The sequence below is a fragment of the Dermacentor silvarum genome, chromosome 7 (genome assembly GCF_013339745.2).
Source record: "Dermacentor silvarum isolate Dsil-2018 chromosome 7, BIME_Dsil_1.4, whole genome shotgun sequence".
Taxonomy (NCBI): domain Eukaryota; kingdom Metazoa; phylum Arthropoda; class Arachnida; order Ixodida; family Ixodidae; genus Dermacentor; species Dermacentor silvarum.
Genome location: NC_051160.1, coordinates 73,825,569 through 73,850,333, shown reverse-complemented (window position 1 = coordinate 73,850,333; position 24,765 = coordinate 73,825,569). Strand labels below are relative to the sequence as shown.

Here is a 24,765-nt window from a genome sequence, read left to right as displayed (position 1 = left end):
TCATTTATGACACCCTCCATCGCGTTGTGTCCTTCCGACCTGGTGACGAAATACTTCTATTGACGCCCCTTCGCACGCCTGGTTTGTGTGACAAGTTCCAGCCGCGTTTCATCAGGCCCTACATTGTCCTGGAGCAGACATCACCCGTCAATTATCGCGTGACTCCTGTTGTCGCCGCCACAGACCGCCGTTGTCGCAGCACCGAGGTCGTTCATGTCTCCCGCATGAAACCGTTCACGCGGCGGTCTTCGTCGCCTTGACTTGCGGCCAGGATAGCCGCTTCCACGTGGGGGGGGGGGGGGGGAAATTAGTGTGGGCGTTTATTACGCACGTCTTCTTCATCTGTATATTATCATCATCATCCTACGTTGCGCGATCCTCATCTTCAGTTATGTGTGATCATCATCATCGGGTGTGTGCTTTTGCTGGTTCGCTGCCGAGTACTCGGGCCGAATAAACGTCGTGCCAACAGAGACGTCATCATATATACAAAAACAAGGCTAACAATCCACTACTTGCACAGGAAAGCGATGGCTTCATTAAGATTCACTCACTATAGCAAGTAGAAGCAGGAAATAGTGTTTTCTAAAGCCACAACCTCAAGGAACAACTCTCTGGCGGCTTTTTTACGTCGGGGCTTGGTTTGTCGGCGTTAGTTCGTGGGAGCTTTTTCGATGTCGGAGCATTGTTTCTGACAACCGTGGTCGTCAGGAACAATTTGACGCCAGGGCTGAAGCTTGCGTAATGTAGAAGCCTGGACATGTCAAATCAATACGCTGCGCCCAAAGTAGCTATTAAAACAAGAAAACTGCCCAATGTCGGCCGGCCTCGCAAGAAGCCGACTGGCGCCGCTGTTGAAAATACATCCTCAACTTGTTCCTCATGGTTTGACTGAGCGCTGCATACCCCATTGTTCTTAGCAGTTTTATACTACAAACATTATTATAAAACAAATATATGAGTGCAGCGTCTTTGATTGGGTGCTAGAAAGATTGATGACAAACCGGGCAAGAAAGAAGGGAAGTCGAAATGTGTAACCTAAATAGCCACACGTATTTGCTCACAAAACAGAAAACTGGCTTTCAGGACGACTTAAAGTTTTAGGTTGGACATTACAGTTACAGCATTCGAAACCAGTCAGAGTAGTCAGAGTCTGTGAGACGATCGCTGAAAAGGTGTGCATGTAAATGTCCAGGGGTCCAATCCAGAACCGCCGCATATACAATCAGCTAACACGGCTTCCAAATACTGCAGCCACCTCTTCTTTTACCATCCCAACCAAGCAAGCTAGCTTGCCATGACAAGTGCTAATGAGACCCGCATTGTGCGCCGTGAACTCGAAGCAGCGTTTTCTGCCTCGCCTCAACAGGCCTCTTGGAACAACACGGCTTAGACGATATAGCTGATCCAGTCCTTGGCTCCCCAGGACATCGTTAATATGGGACTCCCCTGCGCCTGCTCCTTGAGTCGTCCCGACACCGGCCCTGCTCCTATGCCTCGGTCCAATCGCAGTCATCCCTACAGTGCCTGGAATCCATCCGACTGGCGTACACCTGATGACAGGCCGATCTGTTTCTGCTGCGGCCGAATCGGTCACGTTTCCCGCCACTGCCGTAGCCTTTGGCCTTCCCTGCCTCGAAAAACTTTCTGGAATTCATGTTCGCCCCGCAGTTCTTCGCTCCGTCGCTTCTACGACGCTTGCAACGCCACTACCTCTACTCGCAGCTCTGCTAGATCGCCCTGGCCTCAACGTCGCCCGCCACGTCCACCCCAGCTTCACCGCTTGCCCTCGCCGACCTGCCCAGGACCATCCTAGCCGGAAAATAGGCAATGAGGCACCTCGAGGTGGTGCTGCAATGTCGGATTCGCCACAAAATCCTGCTTTGACGCTGTTTACGAGACATAACCTCCTTGACGTCCAAGTTGATGGCACACCCCTCACAGCACTCATAGATACCGGAGCGCACATATCGATTCTGAATAGCCGCCTTCGCCGCCATTTAAGCATAATATTTACACCTGCTGTTACTCTTGTCGTGCGAATTGCCGGCGGCAGCATGGTGGCTGTAGTTGGACTGTGTACTGCAAGTGTGAGCATTTCCAGCCACCATACTGTAGTCCTTTTCACTGTGCTTGACCAATGCCCCCATGACCTCACACTAGGCCTAGACTTCCTTTGCCCATTCAGCGCTCTTCGATTGTTCTTCAAGTACTGTGCGTCTTGACCTGCCTTTGCTGGACGATCCTCCGACACCACACGAAATTCGCCTAAGTCCGACTGATTTTGTTCACGTTCCATCGGAGGCCGTGACATACATCAAAATGTCGCCCTCTACGCCTGTTCCCGATAGGAACATTCTACGCCGGTTCCCTATAACTGCCATCGTTCTCAGCCACAACGTTACTGTCCAGAATACAATACTCATGGTCATAGACAATCGCACGTATCTCCCTGTGGTGCATTTCTGACTCACAAAGCAAAATCTGCCTAACGATATCACCCTGGCGACAATCACTGCTTTAGAAGTTCACTCCGTTGTGAGTTTTGCCGTCGACGCTTCTTGTGAGGCTGACTGGTCTGCCAATTGTACTGACAACGACATTAGGGAAATCATCGCTCCAGATCTCTCACCTGCACCGGATGCACAGCTCTGCACTTTATTGATTTCGTACAAGGACATATTCGACATGAACAACCGACCCTTCGGCTAGACGTCTCTGGTCAAGCACCGTATACATACAGGCGATAATCTACCCATTCATCGGCGGCCCATCAGGGTTTCAACATTGGAGCGTCAATTTTCATCAAAACGGAAGTAGAAAAGATGCTCGCGAAAGCCATCATTGAGCCATCGTCAATTACCTGGGCTTCACCTGTCGTGCTGGTCGAAAAGAAGGACGGCACATGGAGATTCTGCGTCAACTACCAGCACCTCAACCACGCCACGAAGAAGGACGTCTACCCACTATCTCGTATAAATGACGCCCTTGATTGCCTATACTGGGCACAGTATTTTTCGTCCATCGACCTACGGTTCGGATATTGGCAAATCGCTGTGGATGATCTCGATCGTGAAAGACCGCCTTTATAATGCGTGGCGGTCTTTAACACTTCAAAGTTATGCGTTTTGAGGTATGCAAAGCTCCGCCTACCTTTGAGCGTGTCATGGACTCATTAATTTAAGGATTGAAGTGGTCGACTTGTCTCTACTAGATGATGTAATTCTGTTCTCGCCCACATTCAGCACACCGCTTGAGCGCCTTTCGGATGTACTTGCTATTTTTCGCAAGGCCAGTCTACTGCTCAACACGAAAATATGTCACTTCAGATACCGTGAGATTATTGTCCTTGGACATGTCGTCAATGCGTCTGGCGTCCGACCGGACCCGGAGAAAATTCGCGCCGTGAAAGAGTTTCCTGCTCCACAGTCCGCAAAGAATGTCCGAAGTTTCGTGGGCCTTTGCTCTTACTTCTGCCGCTTTGTTCAAGGTTTTGCCAGCGTAGCACGCCGTCCAACAGATCTCCGAAATAAAGTGTGCCGTTTTCATGGGGAGCCTCTCAGGCCGCCGTCTTTTCTCGCCTTGCCACCATACTCACCACCCCGTAGATTTTAGGACACTTCGATACGTCAGCCCCTACAGAGGTGCACACCAGTGCCAGTGGCCACGGAATCGGTGCCGTCTTGGCACAAGTTCAGCACGGCCATCAACGTGTTATCGCGTACGCCAGCCATCTTTTGTCGCCTCCGGAGCGGAATTACTCTATTACCTAGCGCGAATGTTAGGCCCTCCTGTGGGCAGTAGCGAAATTCCGCCAATATTTATACGGCAGGCCCTTTTGTATTATAATGGACTACCACGCTCTCTGTTGGCTTTCGTCCTTAAAAGATCCCACAGAGAGGCTTGGACGATGGGCTTTGCGGCTACAGGAGTATTTTTATTCTGTGGTGTGTAGGTATGGTCGCCTAAACAATGACGCCGACTGCTTGTCCCATTACCCTGTTCACACGCCCGCCAATGCCGACACGGACACTTCCTCTAGTGTACTTTCCATTTCCCAGCTTTTGGGCATGGTCCACGAGCAACGCCCTGAAGCTACCTTGAGGACCCTCACTAAACGCATGGAATCTCTCCTACTGATCCATCATTACGGTGGTTTGTTCTCAACGACGGGATATTGTACCGACGCAATTTCCACCCTGACGGTCCTCCCCTTCTTTTTGCTGTTCCCCAGCACCTCCGCTCAACCGTGCTTCAGGAGCTTCATGACACCCCAACTGGCGGACACCTTGGGGTTGCTCGCACTTACCACTGCGTGTGCCGCCGCTTCTACTGGCCTGGCCTCGCACGCTCCGTACAGCAATACGTCGCTGCTTGCAAGCCCTGTAAACATCTGAAAAAGCCAGGAATGCTTCCTGCCGGGTACTTACAGCCGATAGCCATTTCAACTGAGCCATTCTGCCGCGTGGGTTTGGATCTCCTTGGCCCTTTCCCCGAGTCCAGCTCCGGCAACAGGTGGATCGCTGTGGCTACTGATTATGCGACGCGCTACGCCATCACTCTGGCAATTCCCACGAGCTGCGCGACTGACGTCACAGATTTCCTACTCCGGGATATCACTTTAGTCCATGGTGCCCCGCGACAGCTCCTTACCGACCGCAGCCGTACTTTCGTCTCCCAAGTCTTCGCTGATATCCTACGCTCGTGTTCTACCAAGCACAAACTGGCTATATACCTCCTATCATCCCCAGACTAACGGCCTTACTGAGCGACTTATTCGCACGATCACTGACATGCTATCGAAATACGTTTCACCCGACCACAAGGACTGGGATGTTGCACTACCCTATGTCACGTTCAGCTATAACTCGTCACGCCACGATACTGCTGGGTATTCTCCCTTTTACTTGCTCTTCGCTCGTGACCGACCCTTTATGCAAAGTGCAGCAATACATAAACTGATTGCACCAGAGGTTGCATTGTGCTTTTTACCTTGGCAACAACTCGAGCGCTGCATCTAGAAATGACAGTAGGCCTCTTGTCTGACACGTTCCTTCTAGCCTTCAGAAGGTTCCTTGCTCGTAGGGTAATGCCTCTCACGGTGTATTCTGACAATGCGCTGTCCTACAAGAGGGCAAGCAGAAAGTAGCGTGACGCGGGTGCGATTATGAATGGATCTCGATTTGCTTCATTTCTCGCCAACCATCGAATATCGTGGAAGGTCCTGGTGCCCAACGCGCCATGGTGGGGTGGCAGGTGGGAAAGACTAATTCGGTCGATCAAGTCAGCGCTGCGCAAAGTTCTCGGGAACAGAAGTCTGGAAAGCAAGAAATTTAGTACTCTACACCTGGAAATGGAAGCCGTGACCTTTGACTGATACGTATTTGCAAGCAGTAGAACCGTCGCCAGTATGCCCAGCTCACTTTCTGGTTGACTATTCAATCCTCGCTAATTCAGACCCTAGCTTCTGCTACACCTTGTTCTGGCCACAGCCTATTCGAAGACATGTTATCTGGAAGTTTGAGCACCGTCAGAGGCACCTTAATCATCCGTGGGAAAGATGGAAAAAGAGTACCTCCTGGAATTACCATCTCTGCATCGTTAACCGCAAAGCTCTATCGAAAGTGTGAAAGTGGAAGTCGTCGTTTTATGGAAGACGACAGAAAGAACCAACGTTTTTGGTCACTGGTTTGAGTACTTCAAGTATATCGCGGCCATGACGAATTGGTCTGGGTTTGTTCCCCCAAGCGCAAGCCGGCAAAATACATAAAGTCCCGTTGAAGTCCTGCATCACCTGCAGATGCCCACTGCATCTTGAAATCGGGGGGGGGGGGGGGGGGCAGAATATAGAAAAAGATGAAGTTAAATGAACGCGGCCAGCCAGCGTAGGAAGACGGAAAAGAAAAAAGACGTAGGAATACATAGGTGCTACATCGTGGCTCCCGTCTGAGTTTTTCTAACCCGTTGCGGTCTTAAGATGTATAGTATAATTGAGTGTTCCAGTTCATTTAGAAGAGCCCTGCCAAGTTCAGCGAATTCTGGCACTTCTAACAGGTATTGATTTATTCATCATGAGCGTGGCAGATATTCCACGTGGGTGCGGGCGACAGTCGTATTGGGTGCTATGTATTACAAAACGTGCAGGTCATGACCACACAGAGTATTCCCCATTTTGACTTATGAATGGCTGTGAACCTTTGCGGCTCCCTGCCCTTTCTTCCGCCGCTAGCACATGTACTGCGTACGTTCGCGATGCCATAAAAAGAGTCGGCACATCCAGCACTGTTGCTTGCGACGGACTAAGTGTCCCTCGATTATCAAAAATCTCAATATGCTACCTGCGAAAGGAGGATCTGTGCCTTTCACTTGCTGCTCTCATGTTCTAAAACCAGGTGTCGGTGTCGGAAAAGATATGGCTCCACTGCGATGATTTTATGGTGCGTAACGTGGTGTCACTGACAAAACTTACAACATTGAGCTTGACGAACGTACGCATAGTATTTGATACCGCCACTCTTTGTTCTTTGTTCGGAGATCTTTGTTCGTTTCGCGTTATGTTCAGTTGCTGCAACGCCAGGAAGTGGCAGTATGCAAAATTTCTGACCACGCGAGGCAGAGAACAGCCAATCGGCAAGCAGTGAACTCCCCGGATGACAAACGTCCGAGGGGTTCGTCGTTTTTGGCCCGGAGAGCGCGAGAAAGCGAGCGACACTCCTGGGCGAATGCTGTTGTTACGTAGCCGTGCTTGTAAATAAACCCCCTTACAATTTCGATTACGAGCACATCGTCTGCTAGGACGAGAACATGACGAGAGATGTGAAGTTCGAGCACGGTCAACCACTCACTACGAGACCGGCTTCGCATGGCATGTCTGGTGGATTGGACTGGATCCAAATGGTGGTTACGGCTACGGAATGGTTCACCGCTTGCCGATTGGCTGCTCTCTCCCTCCCATCACCAATTTTGCATACGGCAATTTTGTAACGTTGCAGCAACATAACAGAATGCTTTTCGAACAAAGATATCCGATCGCACCCCTGGAAAGGACGCCATCTGACCGCGGCACCTGCAATGGCAGAGCAGCACATTTACAAGTAAGGACAATTTCAACTGGAGTTGCCACCTAATTACAATGTCTATTCTGGAATAGATTATTCGTGTGCATCTCATAGTGCTTACTTCAACATCTAGGATTTAAAACATTTAAAGAAGGACTGCGAATGAGAATGCGCACGATATCGCTTCATGGCTTCGCATTTAAGGCGAAAGGGCAACGACTTTTCTTTGTCTGCCGTAAAAAGCAAGAAACATGGCGAATTATCGGGGTTGCCAAATTCACAGTAGTGACGCACATTTCTACCTAATTTACGCTCTTTTATATTTGTTGTGCTGTCCCTCACTGAGACCTTCAAAACAATGACATTGTTTTGCTTTATGTGCTTTGCTATCGTGGTGAAATGTAATATTTCCTATGAAATATAATTTCCAATCAAGCGGTCACATTTGACGCAAAACTGCAGAAGATATGCGTATGTGCTTTCAATGTTTCGTATCTGCGCGTGTAAAGTGAATTTCTATTGGCTCTCTATCTCTCTCTCTCTCTGTCTGGATGTTCCTGCTATATAATAACTGTCGTGGCCACCGAGTATGTTGCAGTGCAATTACTCAGTCTTCATAGGGAGCACTTCATAGGGAGCACTTTTTCTGTCAGTACACTAGAGACCATTCTGACTGTTTCAATACCACAAGGGGGGAATACTTGCGTTAAAGAAGCACGATATCGCTTGAAAGGCACGAAGAAAAAGTAAGTACAAGCATATTCAATAATTTTTCAATCCCTCAAAGCCAATTAGTGCGAACAGTCGTTGCAGTGCGTTTTCTCACGCATGTTTTCTTTTTCCCGTCGGCTTCTTTTTGAGCGGCTGCACAAGCTTCTGCCTGCCATTATCGAAGAGTACGGCTGTGCTCCTGGGTTGCTTGTTTTCGTGCTTCTGTCATTCGCGCCACGGTTGAGCAGTGATTGCCCCGGATGCTGCTCTCCATAATCCCGTCTAATGCAGTGGGATTTGTTCTGCGTTGGTATACTGCTTATGCGGACGAGTTGTTTATAATCATTTTACGGCTTAAATTCGATGAGCGTCAGAGTTTTCTTTCCAATGGCGCACTGTTTCGGGAGAATAAAAAATTGTCCAAGTGGATACTGACATATTCAACCCATTGAGTACGTTAAACTTGCTGTTCACACACATAATGCTACTTTAAGCTTGTCATGTGCACGCTGGCAGGGAAAAAAATGCAGCAAGTGAAACTGACGAATTTATTCCACAAGCTTTAGCGCCTGCTTCTTCGTAAAGCTGGCGCTCAGCCGTGACGGACACCCAGGTGAATGTATTATCCAATGCAAAAAGAAACCTTGTCGCAGCGCTGTATTGAGATGGCGTCTCTAATCAGGAGATCATATTGCTTTGGGTAATGATATCAAATGAGCAGTTGTAACTGTTTGGCTGGAACCCGCATCCCTGCAGAGTACTAGTGCCCTAGATATATATACAATAAACGTTGTTTCCGGGTTGCCCAAGACCCTCATTCACACAGAGCTGTTTCTGTCCGACTGTCAGCTTCATGCAGCTAGTTGAATCAGGTGTTTAAAAGCTTGATGTGGAGCTGAAGCAAGAGAAAATCAAGTACGCCTGAGTAATCTAATACACCACACATACTAGCGCAAAAAAAAAGAAGTTGTATTTCAGGAGCAGTTACATTTTTTGCCAGAATGTAGAAATTAAAGCGCTCGCGGGCCCGAATAGTGGCCATGTGTGTGATGGCCGCATAAGAGGAAGTATTACAGGGGCACATGCTACCTTGGCAGCTCCGCGAGATTTGTTTTATTGGCGTAATCAAGCTGAAGAAATATTATGCTGTAGTTCGGGTCACTTAGAAACACAAAGAAAACACATAGAAAACACTTAGAAGAAATATTATTAGTTCGGGTCAAGGCTTTGTAGCTTTTCTTTGTTCTTCTTGCGGTTAGTGTCTATATCAACGAAAATTCCGTGACAACCACTGAAGTTTAGGAAATAAAAAAAAAAAACAAGTCATTAACTTAAAAGGAATATGAATACAATTGAAAGCTATCCTTCTTGGCTTGATCTAACACAAAAAGTTTAGTCAATTTAGCGTACGCTAGGAGGATGAACGCGCCTAGGTGCTCGTGAGGCATTCAATAAAGTAATTGACATTCTCATTTCAATGCGTAGTTACTTCCTATTGTTTTCTCGCACCAAAGGTCATTGGTTCCACTGCCTTAACTAAAGATATCTTATTTAACTTTGCCTCATTAACTTCACCTTCAGGAATACCCAATATCGGGGCCCCACTCCCACCAAAGGTCGCGGTTCCGAGTGCCCTATTCACTCTTAATTAAGGTAGAGTTCATTAAGGCACTTCAACCCACGATCATTGTTGGTGACACCATGGTGGCACTAACACATGGTGGGAGTTTAATTACCTTCGCTTTAAGTAAAACCAAAGGTCATGGCTTCGACTCCCGCCAATGTTCGTCTATAGGTTTGAGCGTCATAATTATCTCTATTGTAATTAAGGTAGAGTTAATGCAGCAATACATGGTGGCAGGTAATTATCTTCGCCCTAAGTAACACCAATGGTCACGGGTTCGACTCCCGCCAATATTCGTGGGTTTGAGTGTCTTAATTTTTCTATCGTAAATAAGGTAGAGTTGATTAAGGCACTCGAACCAACAACCTTTTTTTTTTTTTGATGGCATCATTGTAGCACGATGTGGCTGGGGGCACCATGAATTTTGGTGCTATGAATTCCGGTGCCATTGAACTTTCAGGACGGTCAAAATTTCTACCCCTGAGCCATCTAAGAATTTCGCCTTAAAATGAACTGGCCCTTTCACCCCTGCACTCGATGTAGTGCGATGTAATGCAAATGAACGTCCCTCACACAATGCCTAGGTTATGTGATGGCGACGACGGGCCGGTTGGCTGTGGCAGCTTAAGAATAACACCGAAAGCGTGCTGCAGAGTCAGAGGAGGAACGCCAACGGACGTTAACCTGGGAGGCTAAGGCGATACGGCAAAGCTTCAGGTGGACCCTGCTACGCGACAGGCTCAGGCCGAGGTGAAACAGCCTAAGTGTCATGCAGATGCTGAATAACAACGAGCAGAAGCTGAGGTAAAGCGGCGCAAACGGCAACAAGATGTGGCTAAACGTGGAGCCTAAAAGGCCGCAGAGGCGGAACGCTAACGTCTTTTGCTCATTGGAGCAACGAATTCATTTAAACTTAGATTCATTGAAAATACTTGTGAACTTTTTTGCCAGCGGCTTTCCGTCGCATGTACTAATTGATCGACGATTTATTTTAAAATGGCAGCAACTCGCTTTACATAGTTGCTTTTAGATCATGCGCAGGCATTTTTCATAAATAGCCAGATTTTCTAGCTTACACTTCTGCATCAACTGACCCAAGCAAGAGAAATGCAAGATGCGCCGGAAAAGCTGTTGCGCGATTAACAAGAGAATGTATATTTGTGCCTAATTCATTGAAGACAAGGGATGTTCCACTTGGTGAGGAAGCGTCGAATATTGTACGTTTGCATGCCTCTCGTAGGTTATATTAGAACTGCAATATAGGATTTTGATCTCTAGGTGTCGAGTTCAAGTTTCTCCTTCTTACTCAGAGTAAGGTCGTGGTTGGAAGATATTGATCAAGATTGACAATAGTGAATGGGACGTTCACATTTCCTTGTCATGGACCGCTTCGCGTGCTTTAGGTTATTTAGTGTTCTACAAAAAAGCTCGACTTTCTTATGCATCTGAAAATTCATTTTTCTTGCTTATGACCAACTCTATAGGCGTAAGTAATACTACGAATTAGACCAGCACAGGAATACCAGCAAAAACTGAGCATAATATCCTTATATAGGCTAAAATCATCAGGTAAGCTGGTCACACACACGGTTTAATGATAAAGATCCTGCCTTTCTTCTAGCATCTGAGAACATTCAGCGCACACCGTACACACTTACGACATTTTACTTACAGGGGCAACATAGACTGGACACGCTATGGCTCACAAACCCTATATCCTCAACTTTCAGGTTGTCCTAACAGCAAATAAAATATAGAAACATATCATATAAACAATACATCGGACGAAAAATAAAGTGAGAAATAAGAAGACCGCTTCTCCCCAAATTTATAGCCTCTCTTATCACCAGGAGAACTATCTACTTTATTGGAGTAAACTCTGCTGTTTAGTGCATTTTTATATAATATGTTGCATTTGTACATTGCTCTTTCCTGTACAAATGTTCTACACGTTACGCATGAATAGGTACTGTTGCAATTTTATGTGTTATTTAGGGTGTATTTGTGTTTATTTAGTTCAAATATACTAAATTACAATTTGCTGTACTGTGTCCTCCCATCTTTAAAGTGAGGGTTGAGACTTAATAAAGCATTTTGCTTTTAAATTCAATTCTACCTTATGTCACCGCACTATGAATATATTTGCCATGTTTTACAGATTCCCTGATGGCAATTGAGTTGTACCTTTGAAGGCCTTAGTATGTCTTCTAAAGATTTCAAGAAGAGGCTCTTTTAACTAAAGTGTACATAACACAAATCAAGGCTAGACACCTCTAAATTGCAGTTTGGGATTTATTGTTTCTTTAAAAAATGGCACTCCCGAGGAAATTTTCGAGCGTAATGTTCTGCGGATATGCAGCCACAGGTGTTCCTATCTATTATGTAATTCCGCGACTACTGTTAACTAAGTGCAATGTTCCCTTCGCAAAAATGTTCGCTATTCCCTTCCATACGTTCTCGGGCTCGAGCATACCGCGTCAATGTAATGATACATGTGCAATTCCCGCTAACACATGTGCGTTGTATTGTCAAGAATAATTTAAGAATAAGATTTATAAGAGCCCAGCGTATGTCTTCTGGAAGCATGCTGATTAATTTGCTACAACACTCTACTGTCATTCCAGAAGGCTGCGCCCTGTACTTCCTCTTTCGCATGTGTGATCTCGAGGCATCCACCGCAGTAGCTCATTAGCTATGGCTTTCTGCTGCTGCTCTTTGGGCGGCGGGTTCAACTGTCGGCCTCGGCGGCCACATACTGAGAAGAGGGAAACGTAGAAACGCACGCGTCCTTAGATTTAGGCACACGTAAAGGAAAGGGCGTGGTGAAACTTAATCAGAAACCCTCTAACAAAGTGAACGTGTCGATTAGTTGTTTGACCATCTTGACCTACGTAACTGCGGGGAAGACGAGGACGCAGAAGAGGCACGTTTAGTTGTTGTGTGCCTCTTCTGCGTACTCGTCTCTAGCGCTCTTCCCTAGTTCAGAAACCCTCCACTACGGCAGCTATCACAGCATACAGTCGTAGAACCAGTCTGAAGACAGTGTCTCTTACATAAGCTGAATGAATCAATGCCACTAAACTCTGATACACGGTAATATTTACCGTAATATTACCTTGGTTTTTTTTCAGAAATTTCTGACAGAAAATTCTACAATGCCGCTTCTATCGCCGCTGAATTATACGTGTGGTATGTGAAACAGTTTTTCCTTCCCACCACCCTATCTTCAGCATGATCTGTGACTCACTGTTTCATAACGCTTTTGAAAGATCCTGCCATGTCTACGTCGGCCCGTTTAAATACACTTTCTAATATGCGCATTTATTTCAGCAACAATTTTAAGCAATATAGAAGTGCGGAAAGCGAGAAGGGCATTTAGAGAAAACAATTGGCCGCATATCTGCTTGCTTCGCTGCAAATGACGTCGAGAGACGATAGTCTTCTGCCACCTCTGATACGTAACACCCTATATTCTCTCCCTTCCACTCCTCACGCTCTTACCCTCTCCTCTCACTCCTCCCATGATTGATGCAATGGAGGTTTTAGTGAGTTGAATTCAAATTTCCCGTGTTCGCGGTGCTCTTGCGCGATCTGTGGGGACCTTTTATAACTGTTGGCTTAAAGCCGGCTACAGAGCCGCGGCTTCAGTCGGCTTGTTTTTAACACGTAGCGTCTCTTCAACACCATTTCGAACGCGTTAATTTTTCATTTACTAACGTAAAAACCAGTCCAATTCGTATTCTTAATGAAATGAATGCAGTGGAGCGCGGTTACGTACATATATTTTGCCTCAAATAGGTCTGAGGTTTTCTTTGCGCTGTATAATGTAGACGTGAATGACCCCTTGCCACCAGTGCTAGTAACTTGGTTGGTTTTGGCCGGGCGGTTGAATCGAGAGACGGACAAAGTTTTTCGCGTTTAGGTAGCCCAAGAAAGACTACCATCTTTAATAAAACAGTTGGTAAATAAAACCGTAACAAATGCAGGAAGCTATTTTCCTGCATGCGCGATGCCTGTGTAGTACGGCAAGAAGTGCAAGAGATAAATAAACACAGAAACTGCACATCAAGTGTTAATAATGCAACATTCGTTGTATTGGTTCACTGCAAAACATGTCTAACGCTTTTTCTTGGTAACGATTTACTGTCAGATTGTACCTAAGTTCGAACGCGTGAAGCTTGGCGTGATCCCTAGCTCAGTTTTGGGGCCAATGCGATTTCTAATCTGCATAAATGACATTCAGATTGGTATAAATTCAAACATAGGTCTCTTTGGCAAGAACACTGCTATTTAGCGAGCTGTTACGGAGTCTAAAGGCTACAGTGAACTAAAACAACACTTGCAGAAAATACACCAATGACGTTTTGATTGAAATATGAGTGATATTATGAAGATATAAAAGCAGGGGCGGCTTACCACCCGAAATAACTTTGTTCGCACACTTCTGTAAACGGGGCCATGGACCACGTAAAGCCTTGCTGGCTTTTTGTCCACGGTCCTCAACAATGCTTGTATGTTGGAACAAATTTTGATTGAAATTTTGATTGATAAGCCATGAGAAGATTGAACCAGTCGAGTCAGTTGAATATTACATTTACATTTGACTGCTAATGTGTCGTGCAACACACATATTCACTGTCTTTTGGAGGAATCAGGTAGGACTCTTGGTTTTCTCTGATAAACACTACGCCAAGCTTGCAAGGATACAAAATTCCTTGCCCACAACTGAATTGTGCGATCTAAACTTGAATATTCGTCAGCTTTTTGGGGCACTCATGGCTCATGCCTCATGAAGAGATAGAATCACTGCAGTACAACAGCGTTAGGCTCAGAGTAAAAAGATTTCTTGAAGACTGCGGTTGAAAAAACCTAAACAAAACATGATGGCAATTAGAAAATTACATGCCAATTCACAGAGGTGAGAATGATGAGGGGTAATTTTCTGTTTATGGTAGCTGTCTCTTGTTCAGCGACTGGTGACTCCCTTCTCTTAATAATGAGCGGGTCTACCCTTCTGGATGAAAATACCCTTGACGGCGTAGGCTTGCCGGCCCCATGTTATGCGAAACAATGCGAGGTGAGAAGTGACGTTGTGGTGGTTCGTGGGCCCAGGGACTCAGATACAGGAAGCAAAGCTATAGACAGGAGAAACATTTATCGACGACAGACGGCAACAATTACACTTACGAAGAGCTACAAGATACTGTACTATTTTTATACTGTCCACGCAGTCCACGACTCACGCGAGATGTCACAGCGCGTGTCTCACTGACGATACAATGTGTCTGAGTATCTTCGTAAGGTCACTCACAGTACTTGATGGCGGAGGCGTCGGCACTTGTAGACTTGAAGCGCTGTTTGCATTACGGAACCGTACAGGCGGCTAGCAAACGTGCAGATGATGAACTGCTCGCGTGACTGCACGGCAGGCCCACGTGGTCAGCAACGCAGCACCGTGGCCACGACCCCAGCAGGCGGTTGTGCTGGACCCTTTCACGTGGCTCGCCCGAACTTCGCACTCGTGACCAAGGCCATCTGGAACCGCTGGGCTCGAACACTCGTTCACCGCAGGAACAGCACCGACCCGTTCCGCCTGGTCTGCATTTCAGCTCTGGCCGGAACACAGGTTCACCGTAGGTACGCCACTCTCGTCCCGGCTGGTCTGGTAGCACCGGCTCGGTGCGTGTTCTGCCTCAAGTCGAACCCGTACACGCCCAGGCTAGCCTGGCAGCGCTAGCTCAGCCGTTTTCGTTCCGAAGGCCCCGAGCTCCCATGCACGTTCGTCACGAGCTCGCGCATTCACTTCTTCGTGGCTTCCGTTGGCTTTTTCCAGGTTGCCATATACTAGTTTCTTACTACAGACGCAAGCTGCGTCTAATTCGTTCTCGTCGGGAACTTTCCTTAATTGGGCTTATCTAAAATTAAAAACAGCCTTCACCTTGCATCACCAGAATGAAGGCTCTGCGCTTCGAGAATAACATTATTTTACAATATATATCGCAACCCTTCTCCTTACGCTGCAACAATAATAAGAGCAGCAGCGGTAGCTTTTCCGCGCTTGGCCACTCTTACCAAGTACATTAACCTTGCACCAACTCTGATCTACACTGTTTTTGGTAAGTCCACATCGCAACTCATGAGTGGAATCATTTGGCGAAATCAATCGCTCACGTAGTCAATGCAAAATAATTTTCAGAAGGATTCAGTCAATTTGTTTCGCTGAACAAGAGACCGCTATACCATAAACACAAAATTACCCCTCATCATTCTCCCCTCTGTAAATTGGCATGTAATTTTCTAATTGCCACCATGTTTTGTATAGGTTTTTTCTACCGCAGTCTTCAATAAATCTTTTTATTCTTCTGTATTGTGTTATCCAATGCAACTGTTTTCTTGTATATTTCTACCATTCTGAATGAGAAAGTGTACCTGTGCTGCTTTACGCAAGTGTTTTTTAATTAGGTTTTGCAGGAGTATTGTACAAAACCTTTAGCACCATTATAATCTTTGTTGCACGCATAAAGTCTTCGATGTTCTCTGTACAAAAAAAAAATTGCGGAGCTTGCACTGATGGCACAATGCTAGAGAGACAGCGAAGCTGATGGGCACCTATCTAGTCCTAACTTTTGGGCTAGGCTAAGCAATACCAAGTCATCCTCAGTATTTTCCGGAATTCATTGATTTTTGATTGATTATCAATTAGCTATTGATTGGCTATTGTTTGGTTATCGCAAGGTATTGGCCAAGTATTTGGCCTAGGCATGCACTATCAAGTTTAGGCTAAGCACTACCCGCAGCAAACATCGCATCAAATTTTCACCCATGGTAACTTCAACTTCAACTTCAACTTTATTTTCGCATTTTTCCTCCCTTTCTTACAAAGAAGAAAAAAGAGACAAAGAGAAAAGAATGCAGGGCAAGGAACAAAAAGCTGCATAAAAGCAGCTTGACGGGATTCCTTCCCCTTTCGTTGGCATCAGTTACAGCATATATAAATACAAAAATGGGTTACAAAAGTTCAAAACATATTCACATCTATACATATACAAACATCAATATTCAAGAAGTATAATTTACTCGCACATATGTAAGGCTCTTTATGCACAAATGTAGATACACGCTAAGATTTACGCTATACAGGTTTTATTGTGAAATAACGGCATTATCCAGTGGTACACACACAAAAATTAAGTGGAACAAAAGGGAATATAGAAAGGTTCGAGACATTGTAAACAAGATTGCAAATGTAGTTTTTATAAAATGTTACCATTATTTATTAAATTTGTTTTCAATGTATTTCTTGTAATCGTGTTCAGCTCAGTATGAGAAGCATATAACAAGTTTAGTATTCTTGGCACTTGGTTCTGCCATCGCTTCAAACCATAATTGGTTCTTGAGAAAGGCAATACCCACTGATTCCGGGTTCTAAATTCATACAACACTACCGTTGATTCCGTTAGATTGCACAAATTTCTGAAAACCGTATTGTTAGACCAAAAATATATTTTTTTAATTTTCAAGACAAGGTTATATTCATAAAAGTATTCAATAAGTAACACATTAAGAGCGTGAAATATTTCGAATGTATGTGCATCAAATGGAGCATTTGATGCACATTTGACTGCTTGCTCAGCGAACGGCTCAAAGCATTTTATTTCCAAATTTCACAAGCTTTTTGATTTTATTACACCTAGAAAATATTCCGCAGGAACTCCGCTGGTAAAGTTTCTTTCGAGAAGTAGAATGCACAAAGAAGTAAATCATATTTTGGGCGTCATTATATTTAACAAACTACAGCACCGTTCTTGTTGCAAATGCCAATTTTTAAACCAAAATTCGAGGCAAGCAATTTTTTACTTCAGTTGTTTAACGCGGTGTGAAATTGAAGATATTAGCATTCTGAACTCAGCGCATATAGTTTTTTTTTTCAACAATAATTCGTTTTGCGCCGCACGATTTATTTGGCTTTCGAGCGCTTTTTAATCCGCAGTGCAGAAAAAATTGTTGGCTGCAGCGCAGTTTTGAAATATCTTTCTTTTCTATTTTGCAGTATTCTTCGTTCTTGGATACTATGCGGCTGTAGCAATCTCAGCAAACACGAAAACTGAAACGCTTGTTAAGCTGCACGACCATCCAGGTGAATGGACAGAGAAAGACTATTCCGATAACGATTGGAGTAAAAAGCTCGCGGATCATAATGAACTTGCTTTGGAAGTGATAGAGGTGATTTCTTTCATGACCTTATTTTTCATGTGCATTGGGTACTAAATGGTGAAGAACCTCCATGATGAGTGTGATGTCTGTTTCCTTCAAAAAAGGTTTAAGATTAGCAATGTTGCGGAGCACGATGCGAGTTGTTGCGACTTGAGTAAGCTATAGACGGTACACGTGTAGTTGGCTAAGAACAACAAAAAAAAGACCAATATTTACAAAATTAGGAGGAAAATAGTAGGGAAATGGCACACGTCCAAATGGCTGCCATGGACACCAGGCGGACTGGGCGGCTACTGGAGACTCCCTTCTCCAATAATGGGCAGGTCTACCCTTCTGGATGAAAATACCCTTGACGCGCAGGATTGCCGGCCCCACGTTATGCGAAACAATGCGAAGTGAGAAGTGACGTAAGCCGCGTCTAATTCGTTCTCGTAGGAAAGAAAAAGGAACCTTACGGAGGGTCTGTGCTCGCCGCCAGCCCTTATGCCGTTCGGCATGGAGCAACGCAATTATGTTTCAATAGAGATTGGCGCTGGCAGGGTCGCTCACCCCACTTAGTGTAGGGCTTGGCGCACGGCCCTTTAGGGAAACGTGGCGATGCGCACGTCGCAGCGACGGAACGTGAAAGAAAAGTTGACGTGCCACGCAGCTCGGAAGTTGAGATGCGCGGAAACTGAATGTTCTTAAACTGAATGTCCAGCCTCTCGGAGCCCGTGGGACCGTCGTGGCGGGCAAGTTCTCTCGCATGGTCGTGGGCCGTTAGATAGAGGTTAGGTTTTTGCGGGTGAATGTCTTTCCCCATGGGAGCGGGGAACCAGGAGAGGCATCGCTTGCTCTCTTTTAAGCTCGCTAGTAGTATTGGCGCCACTTATTTAGATACGTTGCCACTTTCGTAGGCTCGAATTGCGGCACGCGAGTCCGTGAGGACATGAGTAAATGTGGGGTCTGGCATGGCGGTGGCTACGGCTATCTGTTCTGCTTTAGCGCTGGTGGTCGTTTTAACCGATGCGGATGATCGTAAAGTTCCGTTGCCGTCCGCGACTGCTAGCGAAAGTCGATGTGTTGCCGCACTGGGCCGCGCCCACAAATGCGGTGGCTTCACGATCCGCCTCGGTGCGGTCGAGAATCGCGCGGACGCGGGCCTACCCACGTTGTGTTGTGGGTGGACGTTTCTGGGAAACAGTGAGACTTTGTAGCTGTCTCTAATTTCGATGGGTATAGGGTAACCACATGCTCGAGATAGGGAGATGGGAAGACATTAGCTTCGTTTAGGATTAGTCTACCGGCTTTGCACGAGGATAGCCGGAGTATTTGCGCAGTAGTCTGAGCCTCGATCACTTTTTCGATGTTGTGCATGCCTAGCTGATCAACCTTTACTGTACTTGCTCTTTGTGGAATGCCCAAGACCTGTTTGATGCTCTTGCGCATGAACGTGTTTAGTTTTGTCTTTTCTATTTTCTTCCAGTTGTAGGCAGAGGCGACGTAATTAATCTAGCTCATAAGGAACGCGTGGTAAACGCCCAAAAGGTTATCTTCGCAGAGACCCTTCCTGCGCCCGAGACTGTGGATAAATGTGAACATGTTTTAGGTTTTGGCGGTTAAGTGTTGTTTGATCGTGAGTCCGTGGCATCTGGTGGCTTCGATTAGGAGCCCAAGAATGCGTATGTGGTTGACTTGCGGAATATGTTGTCTATCTCTTGTGTGTAGTGCGATCAGAAGTTCGTCTAGTGGAGTTAAGGTAGCGGACTCCTTGACAAGACTTGCGAAATATTAAGAGTTCCGATTTCCTGGAGGATAGTTTCATTCCTGTGTCTAGTAGGTACTCTTCCATGGCATCTAGAGTAGACTGTATAGCCTGCTCCATGTCTGCCAGGGAGCCTCCCGGGCTCCAGATGGTGATGTCATCTGCGTATAGAACGAAGTTTACGTTCGAGATGTCTCGTAGTTTGTGTGCAAGTCACTTCATCACTATGTTAAATAGTAATGAAGTGATGACTGAGCCTTGCGGTGTTCCGACGAACCCCAGCGTGTAGGGGTCCGACTTATGTTGTGAGACTCGCAGTCGGGCTTCTCGGGTTTTTTTAGGAAGGAGCGTACGTACTCCCGAAATTTCTGGCGGAGGCCGAGGCCTGCCACAGACTCCAGTACGAAGCGGTGCGAGATGTTGTCGAATGCTTTCGTGAGATCGAGGGCGAGAATGCTTTGAACGTCTCTTGTTTTAACGTCGAAGATCTGTCTCTTTAGGAGTAACATGACATCTTGGGCGGATAGGTGGGGTCGAAACGCTAACATGTTCTATGGAAAGAGTTCGTGTTCCTCCATGTAGCGTGACACTCAGTTTTGAATGACGGGCTCGGCTACCTTCCGCACGCATGCGGTAAGGGAGATGGGGCGTAAATTGTCGAGGTAAAGTGGTTTGCTGGGTTTTGGAATGAAGACCACTGTGGCAGTGCGCCATTGAGTTGGTAACTCTCCTGTTTCCCACATGGGGTTGATCTCTTTCGTGAGTAATGTATATGCTTGGTCGTCTAAGTTACGTAACATATGGTTGGTTACCCTGTCGGGTCCTGAGGCTGACCTGCTGTTTAGGTTGCGTAGCGTATATATCTCGGACTTCTGGTGCCGTGAAAGCAGCGTCTAGTTCGGGAGTGGTTTCGCACTTTATGCTCGGGTAATCGTTCGAGTGAGCGTCACCGAGTGGAACGTATCGTTTGGCAGTTCCTTCCAGGAAGGACTCTCCCGTTCCCCCTTTCTCTTTATGTGAGTTTAGAAGTCGGTCTAGCGCAGTGGCTTTGATTATCCTTCGTTTGGCTGTCGTCTAACATGCGTTTCAGGTGGTTCCACTTACCTCCGGTCCGCATGCCGCCGTCGACCGCCGAACAGAGTTCGTGCCATTGGAGTCTTCTGAGCTCCGTACAGTATTGGTCTATGTCTCGGTTGAGGATCGCGATGCGTTTGCGCAGGCGTCTGTTGCGACGTTGCTTTCTCCATCGCGTAAGTATCGAGGCCTTGGCCTCGAGTAAGTGTGCGAGGTGAGAGTCAACCCTTGGGACCTCCAGTTGCGTTTGTATGATTTGCGTGGCTCTAGTTACGTCGCCCTTTATCGCAGCAAAGAGTTTCGTGAAGGAGTCATACGTGTTCGTGTCTTCCTTCTGTAGCTTACGGAAGGTATCCCAGTCTGTGAGGGTGAGTGATCGGGGTGGGGCTGTCATTTCTGTGCGTATGACGAAGTGATCGCTGCCCATGGAGGTTCTCTTGCGTGTTCATCCATGTGTGGATTGCTACATTTCGGAGTAACAGTGAGGTCCGGCGTAGTATCGCTCGCGTCGACGAAACCAATTTGGTGGGGAACATGTGGTGTGTCACCAGGGTGAGGGACAAGTTGTCTATAGCACGCGAGAGGTTGTTCCCGCTAGGCTTAATTTTGGGGTAACCCCATGACGGGTGGGGGGCGTTGAAGTCACCTGCGATAATAAGCGGTGAGTTTCGTGCTAATGATCTGGCTTTAATAAGGATTGCGTGGAAGGATTGTTTGTAGTGCGCGGGGGAGCTGTACACGTTTAGTACAAAAACGTTTTGTTTTAAGTGGTGGTTAAGTAACAGCTCGATTAGGATCGCCTCGGTGCGACTGTTTTTCGGTAGAAAGTCGTGAACGATGTGCGCGAATTTTCTATTAACGAGCGTGGCGATGCCTCTCCTGGTGTCCCCTCCTCTTTGGGAGACGGAGTTCTACCCTGACAGCGTGAGAGTTTCGCGTAGGGTTCCTTGTAATAGTATTACGTGCGGCTTTTCGGGTTGAATTTTGAGGTACTGTTGCAGCGACGATTGGCGTTTCGTGTAGCTAGCGCAATTCCACTGCCAAATTTCTAAGGTATCCAGAGTCGTGCTAGCCAAGATGGTTTTGCGGGGCATTTATTGGTGCGGAACGGTGCCCTGTCGTGAACATCGGTTTTCTCTTACTGGCGGTGTTTTTAATTTTTATGGCGACTTTGTTTTCGACCACCTCAACACGATTCGTTAGGGTACGAATACTTTCTAGGTTCTCTCGCATGAGGCGCAGAATTTTGCCACGGGTGTCTTGCGGTGCATTACTCTCTTCTGTCTCTGAGAGCAGAGGGGGTTTGCGTTTGGCTGTGCTTACTTTTACGTTTGACTCTTGGGGTAGTGCTTATTTGGGAGGTTTAAGGTTTTAAATCTCCTGTTTCGCGTCGTTAAGCTGAGCTCTAAGCACTTGTATGATGGCTCGGAGACCCACTAGTTCCTGTTGTAGGGATGTGACTATCTCGCTCTCATGCTCGGGCAATGAAGACCGCGTTACCTGTCTGGTAGATGAGGCGCGCCGTTGCAGTGGCTGGTGTTGTTTCACTTGTACTCGGTCGGCCCACGTCAGTGCGGTGTGGCTGGATGTAGGGCGCCCCCTGCAGCTGGAGCGGCTGCTGCGGAGAGCGCTGCGGCGCTCGGGTGCCGCCTTGACCGAGCGACTCCTTCTGGTCGCTACGCAAATTCCTGAGGTGGCGCTCGAGTCCCGGTGACTGGCGCCACTCGGCCCTCGGGAGGGGCTGCGGGCGCGTCGGTTGCGTCTGCGGCGTCATCTCTGTCGCGCGATTTAAGGGACTTGAAACTGGCATTTGCAGTCCTTGTCGGTGGTGGGGCGTGGTCCGCCACACTTCCGGCACCACGTGATGCTGGGATTAGGTTTGGGCAGACATCCGCGCGGTGACAGATGTTGCCACAGTTGTAGCAAACTTCCGTGTGTCTGCAAAAGAGCGTGCATCGAACAATGCTTGCTCCGCAGTAGATGTACCTTGGTACTTGCATTCCTTGGAAAAGGATTGTCACTGCTGTGGTGTTCTTGATTCTCTTCACCTCCAAGGCGTTAGGGTTGCGTTTCGTGACGATCCGGTGTCGGAGTTGGGAGTCGTTGAGCGAGAGGTCAATGTCTCTGACTACGCCTTTGCAGGTATCATCGGGTGGGGCCGGGAATACTGCGACCAGATACGTAGTATCTTTCATGCGAATCTGTTGCACCGTGGCGTATGCTTTTGTGTTGCGTTCGCTGGGTGTGCAGATGATGAAGATATTCTGAGTTACGTTCGGGGCAGATGGAGTCTTCCGTGAGGTCTTGAAGAGCCAGGGCTGCCGCCATTGCCAGGGCTTGCTCAACCTGCACTGGTGTGGATTTGGCCACGTTGAGATCGTCTCGGGGTCTCACGATGACACGGAACGTGTCCCTTGCTAGCTGAGGAAGTCTCGAGGTAGCCACTCGGCGCTCTTCGGTCCCGCGATGCGATCACTGTCCCGTCGTATGCCACGTGTACTTGACGAACTTGCTACTTGGGGTTGACTGCCCTTGGCCTTGCTTGGTTTGCGGTTATATGCCGCGATCCAGCCCGAGTCACTCACGTCTTCAGGCGATATCTATCGTCTCACCGGTGACAATTTCCATGGCGGTAATGAGCGACTTGCGGTGTTAGGCCTAGGCCTACCCGCCTTCGCACGCCGAGGTTGAAAATTGGAATGCAGAAAATGTTGAGAAAGGGTCCACCCACCGAAATAAATCCACTATTCGCGGAATTCGTGTAACTTGCTGCTTTGGTTGTACAGCGCTTTTTTCTGCCTAGGCCTAGATAGGCTTAGGCATGGTTAGGCTTGCGCGAGGGTTGCTTTTCGGTTCTTGTTCAGTATATTTTTTTTCCTGATTGCGGTATCGTGAATAAGTTTATGAAGCTATGGAGTGCGTAGTCTGTCTGTTGTGATAAATCGCGGTAAAAATGTTGCACGCGGTATCATTGTACTACTGAAAGTGCCTATAGGTTAGTCAGTCCATGCTTTTGTTAGGCGTGCAAATAACAGGCGCTGCAAATATACTCGTATTTTGTGAGGACAAGCTGTTCATAGCAAGCGTAAATGATTTTGACTATATTGAGTAGGCTTTCTTCCCTTCGCCATCTCGGCAGAATAAAGTGGTGCAGTACGAAGGCTTATAAAGCGAGTTTGTTAGCTAACATTCACTTGTAAACTGCACAAAAAAGAGGGAAGTGGCTAGACCACCACTAGCGCATATTATCAACAGGTCATCTAATCGGAAAGACATATATATATATATATATATATATATATAACCTGCATCTTGCATTGCAGAACAACCGCAAGATGAGACCTGTAGGTAGCACTTGTCGGATGACTAAAACGTGATCATCCCGATCATGGGTTGCGTAAGGCAGCTTTTCCGTATTTTTTTTTCTTTTTTTTGACGCGAAGTCAAAGTTTTCGTGTTAGTAGGCGCTACATCGTGCTACACACACGCAAATGAATCGCTTTTCGCGTGGCGCAGCGAAACTTTAACTTCATGGCAGCACTTTCACGCCGCGCAAGTATCTTTAGGAATGCTAAATGTTTGTAGCAGTGTTCAATGCAAAAGCAATTTGTCAACGAAACTAGCCTCAAAAGGCTTCTAACTGGATGCAGGCAGTCAGTGGGAAGCGGCATAAGAAGTGCACCGCTACTCTGCCATCATCTTCATTTTCTGCCAGTTTCATCATCGCTCCTAGCACAGCACACAATAAACAAGTCTAAAATAGGGTAAAAATTCATGCGCAAATATCCGACAACAATTCTTACTGTCTCACCTCGCGTAACTATAACTCTATGGACTGAGCCGCACGCTCCAGAGCGAACGAACAAATTGAGGGCGAGTGACGAGGGAGAGCGCGAGCGGTGAGGATACTAGCAGAAGCCGAGGTCGGACGAAGAAGAATGCCACTACCTTTACTTTTATTCAGCGGCTTACAGGCGATGTGAGATGCCGAGAAAGCGTGTATTTTCCTCATATATAGCCTGAATAGACTCGGGCAGCAAGACGGAGGGATTGCTATTCGTGTCCAGCGCGTTTGAATGCGGCGCACGTACTATGAATATGGAGCGAGCAAGAAGGCAAAGTTAGACCAGAAGACCCTGTTTGTAACATAGGTTAGGCATGTAAGCTTTCTAACACGTGAATAAGTGCCAGCTATGTATGTGCTTATTTCATTTTTTAACCCCAGTGCCTGTACTGTACGCCTCTGCAGCACACACAACCCTTTGAACATAACCCACAATGACTGCGTCTCCGATACGGCCTCTACAATGTTTTCTTTTAATACTTAATCACCTTATTTT

At 46.8% G+C, this 24,765-nt stretch overlaps 2 protein-coding genes across 3 annotated transcripts in view; both read left to right on the top strand.

The window, feature by feature from the left end:
- The window catches only part of LOC119459581 (uncharacterized), a 140,441-nt gene that overhangs the window by 69,460 nt on the left and 46,216 nt on the right, over positions 1-24,765 (top strand). The gene's annotated exons all lie outside the window — the stretch shown is intronic.
- The window catches only part of LOC125946805 (phospholipase A1-like), a 286,234-nt gene that overhangs the window by 231,349 nt on the left and 30,120 nt on the right, over positions 1-24,765 (top strand). Inside the window, exons 1-2 of one of the 2 annotated variants that reach the window (XM_049670871.1) lie at positions 12,542-12,582; positions 17,444-17,616. In XM_049670871.1, the coding sequence (XP_049526828.1) occupies positions 12,549-12,582; positions 17,444-17,616 (207 nt within the window). In that variant the 5' untranslated portion in view covers positions 12,542-12,548. Of the gene's footprint in view, positions 1-12,541; positions 12,583-17,443; positions 17,617-24,765 lie in introns of those variants that run through there. The other variant, XM_049670872.1, reaches the window with a different exon arrangement.